The sequence below is a fragment of the Podarcis melisellensis genome (assembly GCF_964234715.1).
Source record: "Podarcis melisellensis genome assembly, chromosome: 11".
In the NCBI taxonomy this organism is placed as follows: domain Eukaryota; kingdom Metazoa; phylum Chordata; class Lepidosauria; order Squamata; family Lacertidae; genus Podarcis; species Podarcis melisellensis.
Window position 1 is genome coordinate 62,922,773 of NC_138543.1, and position 15,814 is coordinate 62,938,586.

Genomic DNA, 15,814 nt, shown 5'->3' on the forward strand with positions numbered 1-15,814 from the left:
AGAAGTCAAGTTACAGGGCAGAGGGCCTTCTTGGTGGTGGCAAATGCAATCCCTTCAGATGTCATGTCAAAGAAATAAACAACTATCTGACTTTTAGAAGACAACTGAAGGCAGCCCTGTTTTGGGAAGCTTTTAATGACTGATGGTTTAATGTATTTTTAATTTTTTGTTGGAAGCCGCCAAGAGTGGCTGGGGTATGAATAATAAATTATTATTATTATTATTATTATTATTATTATTATTATTATTATTATTATTATTACGTCCAGGACAGGCAAAAGAAAGCCCTTCTTCATGCAGTGCAGGGTTAAAACTGTGGAACTCCCTCCCACAGGAGGCAGGGGTGGCCACCAGGTGTGACCAGGCTGGTCCAGTGTCCCAATGTCAAGGCCTGTGTTAAGATTAGGGCTGTTCAAGGAATTTTGCTGCCCGAGGATGAGATACACCTCATTCCATGCCCAAGATCTGATGGGACCAACAGCTGGATTGGACTTTGCTGCTTCCTGTGGGGCCATATCCTTTCCTGCACCTGACGGCAGCATGTGAAGAGGCTCAGGCCTGGCAGCTCACACAGGCCGGCCCAATCCAGGCACACCCACCCATCTGCAGCCCAAGGTGGCTGCCTCTCTCGGCCTTGCAAATGTGATGGTGGTGCTGCCAAGGAGCGTGAACAAGGGATGCCCCTCCCCATGTGGACAGGTGAGCTTGTTGGGAATCTCAGGTGAGATCCCCACACAGTGGAAGTTGCTCCCAGTACCAGTCACCATGCAGCAGCCGAGAAAGTTTCAGATCGTTTACTGTTGCAGAAGATAAGGCTCCGTCAGACAGTTCCAAATGTTGATACAGCCGGTAGGCTCTTGCAGATACAGATACACCTACAATTACAAATGATCTCCGTTGCTCCAAGTTGAGCCTTTTGAGACGTAGCACTGGGCAAGCGACACAAATAACAGACAGACAGACAGACAAACTGCAGACTCACAGACTGACACTCCTGAGCTGACATGCATTAATTACAAATAGAGTTGGGGCACTGGGCTGTTATCATAGCAACTGGCTTGGCTGACCTTGCACCTGGGATTAGCTCATCCATGGGGAAATTTACATTCATGAAGGAAAGTGACCCTTTTTCATGTCCAGTTATTCCAGCAGAACTCTGTGGCCGAAGCAGCTCCAGAAGTGCCGTCCCCTTCTTCGGAGTCCACCAGTTCAAGGACCTGAGACGTCCCAATTTGTGCGCCTAGGACCTGCAGTGGCCTCTGCAAATTCCAAGCATTAATTGGATGCCCATGAGGAACATTTCCTGGTTGGCTAGCAAAGCAAACAGCAACGGACCCCAACACATTATTAGAAATACATTCATGAGAAGAACAAAATGGGTTTTCTGTGGGTTGACGTTTGTTCCTGTTCAGCAGTAAAGAGCGGATTTTCCCAGAAAAAGCAGCAGGAGGAAAAGAAGCAAAAATCCCCACCTTCTGGACCCGTGACTTGAACATCGTGGGACAAACATCATTACCACCATCATCATTTTATTATTTATATCCTGCCCATCTGGCTGGGTTTCCCCAGCCACTCTGGCCTGCTCCCAACAGAACACTAAAAACAGAATAAAACTTCCCTAAACAGGGCTGCCTTCAGATGTCTTCTAAAAGTCAAAACAAAATAAAACAATTCCTTCCAGTAGTACCTTAGAGACCAACTAAGTTTGTTCTTGGTATGAGCTTTCGTGTGCATGCACACTTCTTCAGATACACAGAAACAGAAGTCACCAGACCCTTATATAGAGTGAGAGGGTGGGGAGGGGTATTACTCAGAAGGGTGGTGGGAATGGGGGATTGGCTGATAGGTGTGGTAAACCTGTTAACGACTGTAATAGGTCTTACAGGAAAAAGCAAGGGGTGAGATGGCTAAGAATAGCTTTATCATGTATAATGAGATAAAGGTTTCTCAGTTGTTTATTTTCTTGACGTGATGGGAGGTGGGGGGGGCTGAGTTGCAGGAAGCAAAGAGTAGGAATAAATGCAAATGGTAAGAATTGGAAAGAAGCCCCCCAAGGATCGGGGATTGGGACCTGTGGTTTCCAGCTTGTTCATAACTGATCCAAAGTTAGCAGTGAGGTGACCAAGTCTGCTAATGACAGGAAGCTGTTCAGGGTTGTTGAAAGAGCTGTGAAGAGCGGCCAGGAGACCTGTCCAAACTGCGCGAATGGGAGGGGAAATGGCGAACGCTGTTCAGTGCAAGCCAGGGTCAAGTGATGCACTTTGAGGCAGAAAATTTTGATTTCATGTACAAGCTTGTGGTTGTCTGAACTGGACCAGGAGCGAGACCCTGGGGTCACAGCAGAGAGCTTGTTGAAGATGCAGACCACGTGTGCCATGGCCGCGAAAAAGGCAAAATCTCTGCCGGGAGTCATTAGGAAAGGAATTGAAAACGAAACTGCTAATGTCATGAAACTGCCATGATACAAATCTGGTGCCGTGACTGCATGTGGAACACACTTGTAGTTGCCACACCTGAAAATGGATATTGCTGAGGTGGAAAAGGTTCAGAAAACAGCAGCCAAAATGACCGAGGGGCTGGAGCAACTCTGCCTCCCCTAATTCATCTCTTACCTCTCAAGCAGGAAATGGTCAGTCAGGGCTGGCTGCCTTTTCACAAATGTACGGATGTGGCGTTTCTTCAATATCTACTGAGATGATTCCACTCTTCAGTGTTCCAAACTGATAATCCCATCTCTGACTAAGTCTTTCACTTCTGAAAGGTTCAAAAAGCAATTTATGAAAGAACTCAAGGGACAAAATCCAACCTAGTTCTCTCTCTCTGCACAATGGGCTGCTCCCTCTACTGTTGGCGGCATCCAAATCTCCAGGGCTGGTTGTAAGCCCACAGGGGCAACAGGTCTGGAATTTCTACGGCAGATATCGTGCCACAATCTAAAAAGTCTGTGCTGAGAATTTACAGTTGCCTGGCTGGGAGTTTCTGTGCATTTCCTGAGCTGGGAAAGACAAGGTGCATGCTTGGCTTTTGGCATCACAGAATCCCCAAATTAGAAGGCAGGGAGGAACACAGAAGGGGACGCCTCCTGGTCTAAACAGGAAAATGGCTCCTTGTATACAGATTGAAATGCTTGTGGGTGGGGACTTCTCTGGTCCAGTTCAAACGGGGAGGAAAGTGGATGATAAGAGCTAGATGATGCTGAGATCTGCACAGCAGGTGGAGCCAGAGGCAGGCAAGAGAAACGAAGGCTCCTCTGGTCCCCATCCTCTTCCCTGCAGAGTCACGCAAGGGCCACATTGAGACTCAGGAAGAGGAGGAGGGCCAGCCGGTGGGTCTGGCTGAGAGGTCTGGGGCAGCCTCTCCTCTGCCTCCTTGGATCTTGTCTGGATTCCCCTTGGGCTGTTTTGGACCTGGAGGGAGACTGATACCCCACTGAAATTGATGGCAGGATTAACTCAGGTCTATTTCTTCTGATGGGATGCGAGTGGTGTTGTGGGTTAAACCACAGAGCCTAGGGCTTGCTGATCAGAAGGTCGGCGGTTCAAATCCCCATGACGGGGTGAGCTCCCGTTGCTTGGTCCCTGCTCCTGCCAACCTAGCAGTTCGAAAGCACGTCAAAGTGCAAGTAGATAAATAGGTACCGCTCCAGCGGGAAGGTAAACGGCGATTCCGTGCGCTGCTCTGGTTGGCCAGAAGCGGCTTAGTCCTGCTGGCCACATGACCCGGAAGCTGAACGCCGGCTCCCTCGGCCAATAAAGCGAGATGAGCGCCGCAACCCCAGAGTCAGCCATGACTGGGCCTAATGGTCAGGGGTCCCTTGACCTTATTCCTTCTGATGGCTCTGCTTTGATCAAAGCCGAGTTGGATACAGCCCTCTGTTTTCAAAAATGTGCTCAGTGTGATTCATCTCTCTTGCTTTGTATTGCTGCTTCTTTTGCCAAACTTTATGATCTTTTTTCTTTTCTGACGGGGTCTTTTTGCCCTTCATAGCTTCCTCAATTCTGCTTGTTGACCACCCTGCCACCCTCTTGGCCCTGATGGTTCCTTTCCTGAGAGGCTGTGGAACTTCTACCTGAGCTATTGTGCTTTTGCCTTCTGGGGGGATTGGATCCTTCCTATCCTGTAGTCATCCGAAAGGACCTTCTCTGGTGCACTTACCCTTCATAAGGGGTGTCATCAACCCAAGTGAAAACCCAACCCCGCTTCTTTGTAGACCATGTTCTTTGCAGACCAATCCAGTATTTATTTGGCTGTTGAGCAAAAAGAGTGTTTTTAGCCAGTGAGTGGAGTCAGAATTGTGATGGATGAGTGAGTTATTTGGACAGTGAGCTGTAAGTATCCCTGAAGGAGCGTCTCCACCCCCATCGTTCTGCCCGGACACTGAGGTCCAGATCCGGTTCCCTCCCTGCGAGAAGCCAAGTTACAGGGAACCAGGCAGAGGGCCTTCTCGGTAGTGGCACCCACCCTGTGGAACACCCTCCCACCAGATGTCAAAGAGAAAAACAACTACCAGAGTGGCTGGGGTATAAAATAAATAATAATAATAATAATAATAATAATAATAATAATAATAATAATAATAATAATAAAAAATCATCCCTGGGGTCCTAAGGAGCTGCTGTTTCCCCTCCCCTAGACTGCATTTGTCCTGCTTCTGTTTCATTTTCTAGTCTCTGAGAGTTCCCCTTCCCCTTCCTTTCTTCCTATTAGGTTTACATTCAAGGTCCTTCCTGATTCAGGGTTGGGTTTTCACTAAAAGGCTGGCTAAAACGGAGGAGGAAACCTTTGCTTAGCCGGGCCTTGCAGTGACCTTGTGAGGTCAGGTGGAGCCAAACGGGTTCCCCACCCCTAGTGCTGAATATCCTTTCTTGTGGGCCCCTGGATATGCTCTGCAGGTGACGGGGGGGGGGGTGGCCTATCCCTAGGAGCTCCCCCTGGTCCATTTTGCCCATCATCAGAGCAAGTTGTGGGTAATGGCTGACCATGAATGAGCAGCAGGCCGGATCATTCCTGCTTCACAACAGGAGAGGAAGCCAAGCTGAGCGCAATGTCTGGACCGGGGTCTCCATCTGCCAGCTGATATGGGTTTCTTCAGGGCAGGTGAAACATACCTGTCTTGGTTCAGAAGAAACTGTTTGTTCACAGCAAGCTAGGAACCATTGCTCACAGCCGTGTGTGAACTGGGCCACGCTGCACATAGCTCGCTCCCTGTGATCTCATTGCTTCCACTTCTGTGATTTTGACTTCCTGTTCTATAGTTTGGGTCCCCAGCAGTGTGAAATCAATGGGTTTCATTTTGGGTGGAACTGGAGAATAACCTGCTTCTGGGTTTCTCTTACTGGCCAGTAAGGCTTGACTCCATTACTCGAACGTCCCCTCCTCACCCTCCACCCCCTTGCGTTATGTTGGAGCTACTTGTACTCTACAGTTATTACCTCCTCGTCCCTTGCTATTACACCATCCCATAATTCCCTTGCGCTCCAGGGCTTTAAAATAAGCAGCTGAGACGACCTGGCTTGGCAGGCTTCCTTGCTGTTTCCCCAGCTCTTCCTTTCTGACGAAGGTGAAACCCACAGGCATTTCCACCTGAAGATCTTCCATCCATGGGGACAGCAGCCTGGGGGAGAGAAGGTCAAGAGAGCGGCTTTCAGCTTCGGAGCGGCTGAGACTGGCAGGTGGCCTCAGGCTGGCAGCCAAGCCCTGGCGGGACACAGACTTGTCCTGCCAATCTGCTGAGAGCCTGTGTGCCCCTCCAGGGTATCACCATTTGGGGGGTGAGATTCATAATAAACAACTATCTGACTTTTAGAAGACATCTGAAGGCAGCCTTGTTTAGGGACTTTTTAAATGTTTGATGTTTTATTGCTGCTTATTATTATTATTATTATTATTATTATTATTATTATTATTATTCTGTTGGGAGCCACCCAGACTGGGTGGGGTATAAATATGTTGTTGTTGTTGTTGTTAGCATCCTGGCAGATTCTGATTTGGTGCTCTTCAGCAACAAATCTTTTTTGTGGCTTTGCAGAAGAGAATCTGTGCGAGGTCCAGTTCATGAGATATTATACAGCAGTAATGTCGAGCTGGTCAACTTCGATAGACAGGTAGATCGCTGGGATGCTCCAGGTCAATCAGAGGAGCCAGGAAGAAGAAGAAGAAGAGTTCGGATTTGATATCTCCCTTTATCACTACCCTAAGGAAGCTGTACGCCGGCTCCCTCAGACAATAAAGCGAGATAAGCGCCGCAACCCCAGAGTCGGTCACAACTGGACCTAATGGTCAGGGGTCCCTTTACCTTTACCTTTAAGGAGTCTCAAAGCAGCTAACATTCTCCTTTCCCTTCCTCTCCCACAACAAGCACTCTGAGAGACTTCAGAGAAGTGTGACTAGCCCAAGGTCACGCAGCAGCTGCATGTGGAGGAGCGGAGACGCGAACCCGGTTCACCAGATTACGAGTCCACCGTTCTTAACCACTACACCATGCTGGCTCTCAAGTGACCCCCCTGTTGCTCCTTAGCGCTCGCAACGTGCCCCGCCCCTGGCACATCGTTGCTGCTGATGCCGCTTAGAAATGTTGTATTTCCTGCATCGGCGGCAGATTGGGGGAATGAGGGAGGGCAGCGGCCTGTAGGACTGTTTTAATTCAATCCTTCCCCCAAAAATCTCAACAACTGATGCCAACTCTGGTCTGTCCCCCTGAAAAAGCTCAACAACTATGGGCAATGCCAATGGGTAGATCACTGCCAGTTTTATTATACTGTTTTATTATACATTCTCTATAGAGCTGGACGTGCCTGATATAGAGAACGAGTGATGACCGGTGGTGCATGATGGCTGCTGGGCACAAACAATAACATGTGATCTGGGAGATGCAAGAGTTTCAGTTTCATTTTGTATGTTCCTGGGATGCGGTGAGTGGATCACACTGAGCGCAGAGATGGGGCCCGAGGGTGTGGCACAGTTGCCATAGAGTAGCAGCACCAACAGAGCCCCCTCCCAGCCTATCAACAGGCCACACCCCTGAAATAAATGCTCATCTGTCTAAGCAATGAACAGGGTCAGGGCTCCCCCAGCCCCCCATGTGGGATGTGATACAGTCATAGTACAACAGTCAAGTACAACATAGCAGTCAAGTACAACATTCCTTGTTTTCCTAGAGTGGACATGCAGGGGCATGTTTGGTCCTCCTAATTGGGACATACTTCCTTTTGCATGTGACTAGAGGTGGGCATGACCTTACCTGTGCAGGTAACAAAAGGACAAGTCACGCAGCACTCTTTCTCTCTTTGACTTCTCCATCGTTGGAGCAGCTTTTTAGCTAGAAATGCCCTGTTGGTTTCAGCTGACAGAGGACACTGGGATTATCCCCATATGGGATAGACCCACATGTATATATCTGTAACTAAGTCTGCCTTCAGGGATCCATCTGTGAACTGATAATGTGAGTAAACTTCTTATATATACTATACACAAGATTGTGGTGTGTTTATTCTTTTAAGAGGGATCTAAGGGGACTTACCAGGAATCTAAAATTAAGAGGCTTACACAAGCCTGCAACCAGCTACCTGCTGTGCGTTTAAAAGGGGAATGTAAAACTCTGCTAAATTATAGAACTTGCTAGCGCAAGTGAGGAAGGATATTAACAAACAATATATCCTCTCCTGCCTCCCTGAACATTCCCACACCACAGACCTACCCATCTGCTGGCAGGAGGTGGCTTGGCCCAGCGCTCTCTCGACTTGCTCCTTCTCCTGCTTCAGATGCGTCAGGTTGCGGTCTGCTTGCCTCACTTGGTCTCCCAGCTGCCGCTGTGTCCTGTTCCCATCCCTCCAGCTCTCCTCCAGGGCCTTCCGGGTGAGACGGAGATCTCTTTCAGCCTCGTGGAGCAGCTCCTGAGAACCAGACAGGCTCTCCTCCAAGGTGCTGAGTCTCTGGGCCAGGAGGTTGCTCTGCGCCGCATGGTTTTGGGATTCCCGCTGGAGCTGCTGGGAGAGCTGCCCATCTGCAGAGGAGAAGGGGGGAGGGACACCAGGCTGGGCTCTTCCCCACCAAGAGCAGCCAAAGCAGCTGGTCTCCCTTGATGGCTTTTTCCCAGGGGACCACACCCCTGCAAGGTGGGCCCCATGAATGACATTATTCAAATGCACCTTTTCATGCCCAGAGCCCAGGGCAGAGGGGGCAAGCTGTGATCCCCCCCCCAACTGATTGGCTATTCCCAGGGTGATGGATTTGGGCAGGGGGCACCCGCTACTCACATTGGACCCCCAGTCCTATGGCGGTGCCAAGAAGGAAGAGGCAGGTGGCCAACAAGGCCAGGATGGCGTACCAGGTCCGACGGTCTGACTCTGCAAAAGAAACTCACTGGGATCAGCTGGGGGCTCTGACTGACTGCTTTTAGCCCCAAAGCTGCCTGGTTGCAGTTGGGAAATGGCCACTTGCCCCTGGTCCCTGTAACAGCTGGCGCTCCGAGGCATGTTCAGGACTGTGTGTCTGTGCTGTGCATGGGAAGGAGGTAAGAAGGTGCACTCATGCAGGGATGGATCCTGCCTTCAGTGCCCCTCGCTGGGAAGGCCTTCCTGAAAATGTTGAATGAATAGTTGTCGAGGAGTGAGCATGTTTTGAACTGGGTGCAGACAAGCCTCATTCTCTGGGCAGTTTGGCCCATCCAGTCATTGTTCTGTACTGGGAACTGGGAAGAGAATTAGCTGATTGGCAGAACAGCTGCTCTGCATGCAGAAGGTGCCAGGGTCAGTCCCTGGTGGCATCTCCGGGGGGGGGGATGGAAGAGGCCCCAGTCTGAAACCGTGGAGGGCTGCTGCCAGCCTGTGGAGACAATGCTGGGCTGGGTTCCCAAACACTCTGTGCTCCAAAACACTGTGATTCTTGCTTGTATGGAAGATGTCTGGAATCTAGATCCCAAGCAGGAAAATGATTAGTCTCAGAATACAGCTCTCCCTCTAAAAGGCAGAGATCCCCACCTTTCAAGCATTCATGATGATAACTGTTATGTACTGAGTTGAATAGGATCCAAAATGCAGCAGTCTGATTGGTCCTAGAATAATAGGACCCAGAATGCAGCAGTCTGATTGGTCCACAGGAGCCACCCAATCCAGCTTCTGGTGGAAGTGAATCCGCAACCTGATTGGCCTACAGGAGAATCCCGGAATTAGCCAATCACGTGGGGCCCATTGTGTAAATAATGTATAAAAAAGCAGACATTCTGGGAGAACTTCTATTCCTCCTCACCACTATGAGCTGAATAAAGAGCATGAAGTCCACTCTCGACTCAGAGGATATTTCAATAACTCAAATATTTTCACTCCATCTTCTCGGCTGTCTTCATGTTGCCAGGGAAGAGAAGCGAGAAGACTTGGTGGTGCAGACTGAATGTTGGAAGCAAAGGGAGAGGGAAGGATAAAGGCCCAGATTCCATGAACGCAACACTGAGGCGCAAGGGTTCCAGCGACTGTATTGGGATCCCCCTTTCTCACCTCTCCCTGGGCTCCCCAATTCAGCTCTGGGTGGTCAGGAGAACCCCAGGACAATATGCAAAGGGAGGATAGCGGGGAGAGTCGTTCAGTCTGGCAAGCAGAAATGCTTGTGCTAGTGGAACGACCAGAAGAGCAGGACTCTGGACTCTGAAGGATCCTTGATGGTAATGCTGTCAATGAATGTGGAGGACAAGGGGCTGCAAGGAGGACTTCAACCTGGGGCCTGTGGATTTGATGGTGATTAGATACCTGGCACAATACTCAGACTGCCTTACTTTACAAGGTCCTTCTAAGCTAAACTCTGAATGCTGAAAGTCACATGCATGTGGAATATTATTGCTGGGCTTATTATTCATTATTGGAGCCGACAAAACCAGCTGGACAGATGGGTGTCCAGAAGACAAGGCAGTTCAGAAATCTATTGAGATAAATACCCCTTTCATCATCTTGAACTTGTATTTTAAGTTTCTCAGATAAATGAAGAACCTTTCTTATCTATGCCGTTTTCTTACTTCTGCAAAACACCAGAATGAGTCATATTTGCTTGATAAAAAAAGTTCCACTTACAGTAAATAAGGAAAATAAAATGCAGACTTTGCATCTTAAATGTCAGTGGTCTCAAGAGGTGCTGATTTGCTAAGCAAAGTGGCCCTTGGTGGAAAGGGAAACTGGCTTGGGCGACTCCAGGCAATCTGTTTGTTGAGTATTTACTTGCGCCAAACTTAGGTGGACTTATTTATTCAGCATTTAGGTAGAGGTAAAGCATTTGTTCTGCATTGTTTGTGATTGCTTGCCCTTAGTCATTTGTTTGCCACCCCATACTTTTGAATCCATTTCACCATCACTTTCCAAACCAAGAAAACTCAGATTCTTGCAGGTTGTACAGGATTTATTTCCCTTTTAAAGACTGATCCTTTAAAAAAATGGATTTGCTGCAGTTGGGTGTCAGAGTCCCCTAATCTGTGCAAACCTAAATGTCACCTGCAAATCAGTGGCAAGCTGGAGGGACCCTTTGCTCACTTGTTTGCATAGAAGAGTTCTGTAAAGAGCAGGCACTTCAGAATAGCACAATATTGCATAAAACAGTCATCATCCTGAAACAACCTGCTCCTCTCCTGCAACATGTGGAATAAAATGTGGCCCCTACTTTTAAAGCTGAGGTTTCGCACTCGCAGATTTGGAATTGTATTTTGAAGCTGCCTGCCTGTGTCGGATAAAAGACTGGATACTGCTGGAAAACACACAGCTGCTAGATTTGCTTGTATCTGGTATGGCAAAGCAGGAATACGTAAAAGCTTTGCCAACCATGTTATTAGAAAAAACTTAATTAGGGTGTGGGGAAAATACAAAAAAAATAAATAAAACAAAATTGAAAACAAAACGCCAAGGTGCTTATCCCCAATAGAAGCTGAGACAAGGAAATATATGAGTGGTAACTGGGGTACCTATAATGATTTATTATACTTTTCAGGAAAATAAAGAGATTAAAGAATTTGTTTCAGACTAGCTAAACTATCATCAAATCAATTCAAAATGTAAGGTGAATAAGAAATGGGGATTTGCAGAAAAACCATCATAATTCGAAAAAGAAATATTAAGATCTAAATTTCCCCCCTCAAATGTATAGGGTATTATTAGATTGGGAAACTAAATAAAAAATTGTGAAATCATCTGTGATCAAATGGGCACAAGATGTGGGTCTGAACCTGTGGGAACATTTGTGGAAAATAAATTTAAATTTAAACTACTAGTTTAAACTGTTTAAAAATGATCCACAGATGGTACTTGATGCCAAGTAAACAAGCTAAAATGTTTAGAACTAAAAGTGGCCTGTGCTAGAGATGTAAAGAAACAATTGGCACATTTTATCACTCATGGTGGTTTTGTAGAATAATAAAATAATTGTGGGAGGTGGTTTGTAACAAATTTAAGAAAATGTTTAAAAGAACTTTTCCTAAAAATCCAGAAGCTTTCCTTCTGGGAATAATAACAATATGGTTGTTGAGTCATTTAGTCGTGTCTGCCTCTTGGTGACCCCCTGGACCAGAGCACGCCAGGCTCTGAGTCTTCCACTGCCTCCCGCAGTTTGGTCAGACTCATGTTTGTGGCTTCGAGAACACTGTCCCACCATCTCGTCCTCTGTTGTCCCCTTCTCCTTGTGCCCTCCATCTTTCCCAACATCAGGGTCTTTTCCAGGGAGTCTTCTCTTCTCATGAGGTGGCCAAAGTCTTGGAGCCTCAGCTTCAGGATCTGTCCTTCCAGTGAGCACTCAGTGGAATAACAATATAAATCCCCCCCAAATCAAGCTACTCTATGGATGTGACTACAGCTGCCCAAATTCTGGTAGCACGAAAGTGGAGAACAGATGCCGTACCATCAAGAGAAGAATATATAGAACTTGCCAGCACAACAGATTAGGAAGTAAAGACCCTATGAATTTATACGGAAACTGGACATTATATATAGAATACATGTAAAAACATTTTAACAAGAAAATAAGTGTAACAGACTGAAAAAAGAATGCTCAGCAATGGATGTGACAAAGTGGGACAGTGTAAGGCAATGAAAATAATTTAGTAGAAGAAGACAACGCAGTCAAAAAGACAACAGACAGGAAACCAGAGAAAGAGTGGACAGGGAGTTAAAATTAAGGTTTATAAGAGTTAATTAAACTGGAGGGATAAGTTATGTTGCTATTATTATTTACAAATTATAATTTATTATTTACAAATAAAAAATTATCCAGTAGCACCTTACAGACCAACTTAGCTTGTTCTGGTGTAAGCTTTTCGTGTGTATGCACACTTCTTCAGGTGTTTTTTTTTTAATTTATTTTGACTGCGTCAGACCAACATGGCTACCTACCTGAATCTATTATTATATACATTATTATTATTTCTCTCCCCCCTCTTTCTTACTATTATGGGTCTGACTGTAACATATTATGCATTGATGATATGATAAAACAGAAAAGCAAATAATAATAATAATAATAATAATAATAATAATAATAATAATAAATCACTAAGTAGGCAGCGTAGATAGACACCAGCCTATGGCCCCTATGCTTTTTAGGGAGCCCATGGCAAAATAATAAAATTGGTTTGTTAAAATGGTTGGTTGGTAAAATAAGAAAAGTATTAGGACATAATTTGTGAGGCCCTCTCCCCCGAGATTTTGACTACTTGGGGGCCTCCACAGGGTATAATCCAGCCCTGGTGAGGAGCCTCCATTTGGTGGAGGAGAACAAGCATCTCCAGAGTCCCCCCTTCCCTTCCCTTCCCTCTCTGGCAGCATCTTCCTAGTGGGGAGGGTACCAGAGACTCACCTCTTGCATCTTCTGGTTCCCTGGGGGTCTCCTCCTCCTCTTCCTCCTCCTGCCCCCTGGTCCTGGGCCCCAGGATGTTCTCATAGGTGAGCTCCTCATCATTTGGCTCTGGAAGACAAGGTGGTGTGAGGAACAGGTGCTGACATGGGGTGGGGGGAGCTGGGGGGAGATCTGGGCTGGCTGCGCCTCTACCTTCCTCCTGGCTCTCCCTTCGAGGGACCTTTGCAAATCTCAGGTCAGCGTGAGTCACACCCTGAGACATCCTGGGAGCTCCAGCCCTGCCCTGAGATGCCCCTGGGGTGGGGGAAGCAGTTGCCTGAGCCTCACATGCTCTGAGTGGGGAGAGTGGGGCTGGGCCACTGGTCCTCGGGAGCAGGTGGGACCCACGGAGCATCAGATCTGGACTCCTGCTGCCCCCGCTCTGTCAGGTAGGGTCTGGAAGGAAACGCCCTCCCCTGGTCCCCAGAGGGCAGGCGCCTGATGTGCTCACTGTCTGTCCCTGCAGAGCAAAGCATGTGCCGTGTGCTCAGTGTGGGGCCACAGTTCACTGGTTAAGTGTAGACCTCGTGCGCATGAATGAGGACGTGGGTTCATTTCCTTCCTCTTCTAAAGTACAGCCATTCAAGCAGACTGCTCTAGAACAACTCTGGTGAATGTCCCTGACACATCAGAGGCAGGAGTATGAGCTATCATATTTTTCCGTGTATAAGACTATTCCCCCCCCCTAAATTTTTGAAATTTAAAATAAGGGGTTGTCTTATACACAGTGCATAGCACATTTTCTTAATTTTGAACCTCCCAAAATAATTATACACTGGGGTGTGTTATACATGGGAAAATATGGTATATACAAAATATTAACTGAGGGAGAATTTGGCCACAAAATGAACTTTCAAGTAATAATCTCTATTGAAAATTTTAAAATGGAGGGCACTTTGGGGGCTTTTAAAACAGTTTTGGTCCAATGAAGGGAATCCTTTTGAAACTCTTACTTAGGCCAGATATTTCCCCCTTGCGAATATCCCACACAATCCCAGGGGCAACATCAACCTGTGGGAGGGGATGTGGGGAGACTGGATCTTACTAACATATGTGGTAGTTTTGCAATTCCGCTTACCCATTCTGGGTTTTAAGAACTGACTTTTGTCTTGCTGCCTGCCATTCTAGCCTCCAAGCAGTGGGAGATTCCAGGGGTTCCTGGTGGTTACCCAGGGTCTGGTTTCCTCACAAAGTGGGGCAGCAGATTCCTCCCTGTGGCAGCAGATATGGAAAGAGCCATGCACTGGTGCACTGCCTTGGGCTTGAACATTGAGCATGGGAAATAGCCCCGGCTGAAAAGCTGATCTGCTAGAATCATGCAGCCAAAGAAATTCTAGCCCCCGTCTTTTCTATGATGTGTGGTAACCATTTTTGGATTACAATCATACCTCATGTTACGTTTACTTCATGTTACGTTTTTTCAGGAATCTGATAGGTCTAAGCAACATGGTTGATGGCCTGTGAGTGATGTTGTCTTTGTATATGGGAAAAATGAATATTACTAAATATTTTCCCCAGAGAGGGAGTGCCAGAGTTTGGGCACCACCTCTGCATCAGCCAGGACAGCTGAGTTTGGTTTTTTTGGAGGGGTGGGGGTGGGAAGGACCCAACAACACATACCTGGGATTTGCTTTTCTTGGAATGAAAGTCCTTGGAGTTGGTAGGCGTTTTCTCTAATAGAATCTTTATTATTATTATTTCCATGCACACATACATGCTAGCCTCAGATGGAAGGGGTCTCCCAGCACTAGCCCACAGGGCAGTGGCCTCGGCCGCCCAAGGCAAGCAAGCCATCGGGGGTGGGCTTCTACAGCAGTGGTGTCCAAACTTTTTTCAAAGAGGGCCAGATTTGACGAAGTGAAGGGCTGTGAGGGCCGACCAAAGGGCCAACCAAAGTTGTTGACCTCTTTTAAGAATTGAAGTTATTGGGGTTTTTTTTAGGATTTTACCCCAGGAAATTAACTGCCACGGGAGCCGGGTTAAACCGACCAGTGGGCCGGATTAGGCTCCTGAAACAGACTTTGGCCATGCCTGTTCTATAGGATCCAACCATTTCCTTTCTGAGTCAGGCATTATTCCGGCCCCTGTTTGATCCCAAGCTGTTACATTAGGTAAACTTATCTGGATTGTGTCATACAATGTTGCATTGGTCTTTCCATGTGGTTACTTCTTGCCTTCAGGATTATTTCAAATTGTTCCTAATTTCTCTTAATAGTTATTCTTGTTGATAGTCATTTGATACATATTGATCCCTTTTGGGCCCAGTTTTGTGGGAAAGCGGCAGGGAAACGAATGGAAGTCTCTCCCCCCCCCCCCCCCCGTATCTGCTTGGCATAGTTTTGCCGTTCCCTGGACAGTCGGCGCTTATGGCTCAGAAGGCCACTGAGAATCCCAGGTGCCTCCGACAGGCTCAGTGCCACTGGGCCAAAGCCAGTCTGCAGCTCATAGGCTTCAACTGCAGGCTAACATTGGGTCTGGAACACAGAATTTTAATTTTATTTTTATTTTTGAAAATTTTATTCATTTTTCATTTTCATTCATTACATACATCTCAAATTCTTAACGTTTACTATATATTCCTCCCTCCCTCCTCTCCAAGACTTCCCCCAACTTGCATTTCTGGTTTGTTTCTATTGCTATCTCTCAACAGAAAAGGTTATTAATAACATAACATCAAACCTATAAAGATAAAAATAAAATTAACTGGAAATGGAACACAGAAATGGAGATTGAACACAGAAATTTAGTCCCCATCCTTCCCCCTCAATGAGTTCTGCAAGGGAGCAGCACTGAGGATGAGCAGAGGAGGAGGAAGCTAACAGCCAGGACCACCCCCTTGGGCAGGCCAGTGGGGAGCTGGGTGGGGGGAGACGGAGGTTGGTGGGGCATGGGAATGCAGAGTGGGAATCTAGCCCAGCCACTGCAATGCAGGAACCACAGCTCAAGAATCCCTGGC

At 47.1% G+C, this 15,814-nt stretch overlaps 1 protein-coding gene across 1 annotated transcript; it reads right to left on the minus strand.

Annotated features, from left to right (window-relative positions):
* Window positions 1-779: 779 nt before the first annotated feature.
* Window positions 780-13,421, minus strand: LOC309380117 (B-cell differentiation antigen CD72-like). Its single transcript, XM_081929948.1, has 7 exons — window positions 13,012-13,421; window positions 12,820-12,927; window positions 8,256-8,345; window positions 7,697-8,002; window positions 5,433-5,614; window positions 4,156-4,247; window positions 780-2,754 (listed from the first exon to the last, which is right to left on the minus strand). The coding sequence occupies exons 1-7, from the start codon at window positions 13,211-13,213 to the stop codon at window positions 2,631-2,633; spliced, it is 1,104 nt and encodes a 367-aa protein (XP_081786074.1). The 5' UTR covers window positions 13,214-13,421; the 3' UTR covers window positions 780-2,630.
* Window positions 13,422-15,814: the final 2,393 nt, after the last annotated feature.

Coding starts and splice junctions, on each gene's coding strand:
- LOC309380117 (XM_081929948.1), bottom strand. CDS start 13,213: ATGCTCCGTGGGTCCCACCTGCTCCCGAGGACCAGTGGCCCAGCCCCA. Junction 12,928..13,011: donor AAGGGAGAGCCAGGAGGAAG/GTAGAGGCGCAG, acceptor CTTGTCTTCCAG/AGCCAAATGATGAGGAGCTC. Junction 8,003..8,255: donor CATAGGACTGGGGGTCCAAT/GTGAGTAGCGGG, acceptor TCTCCTCTGCAG/ATGGGCAGCTCTCCCAGCAG.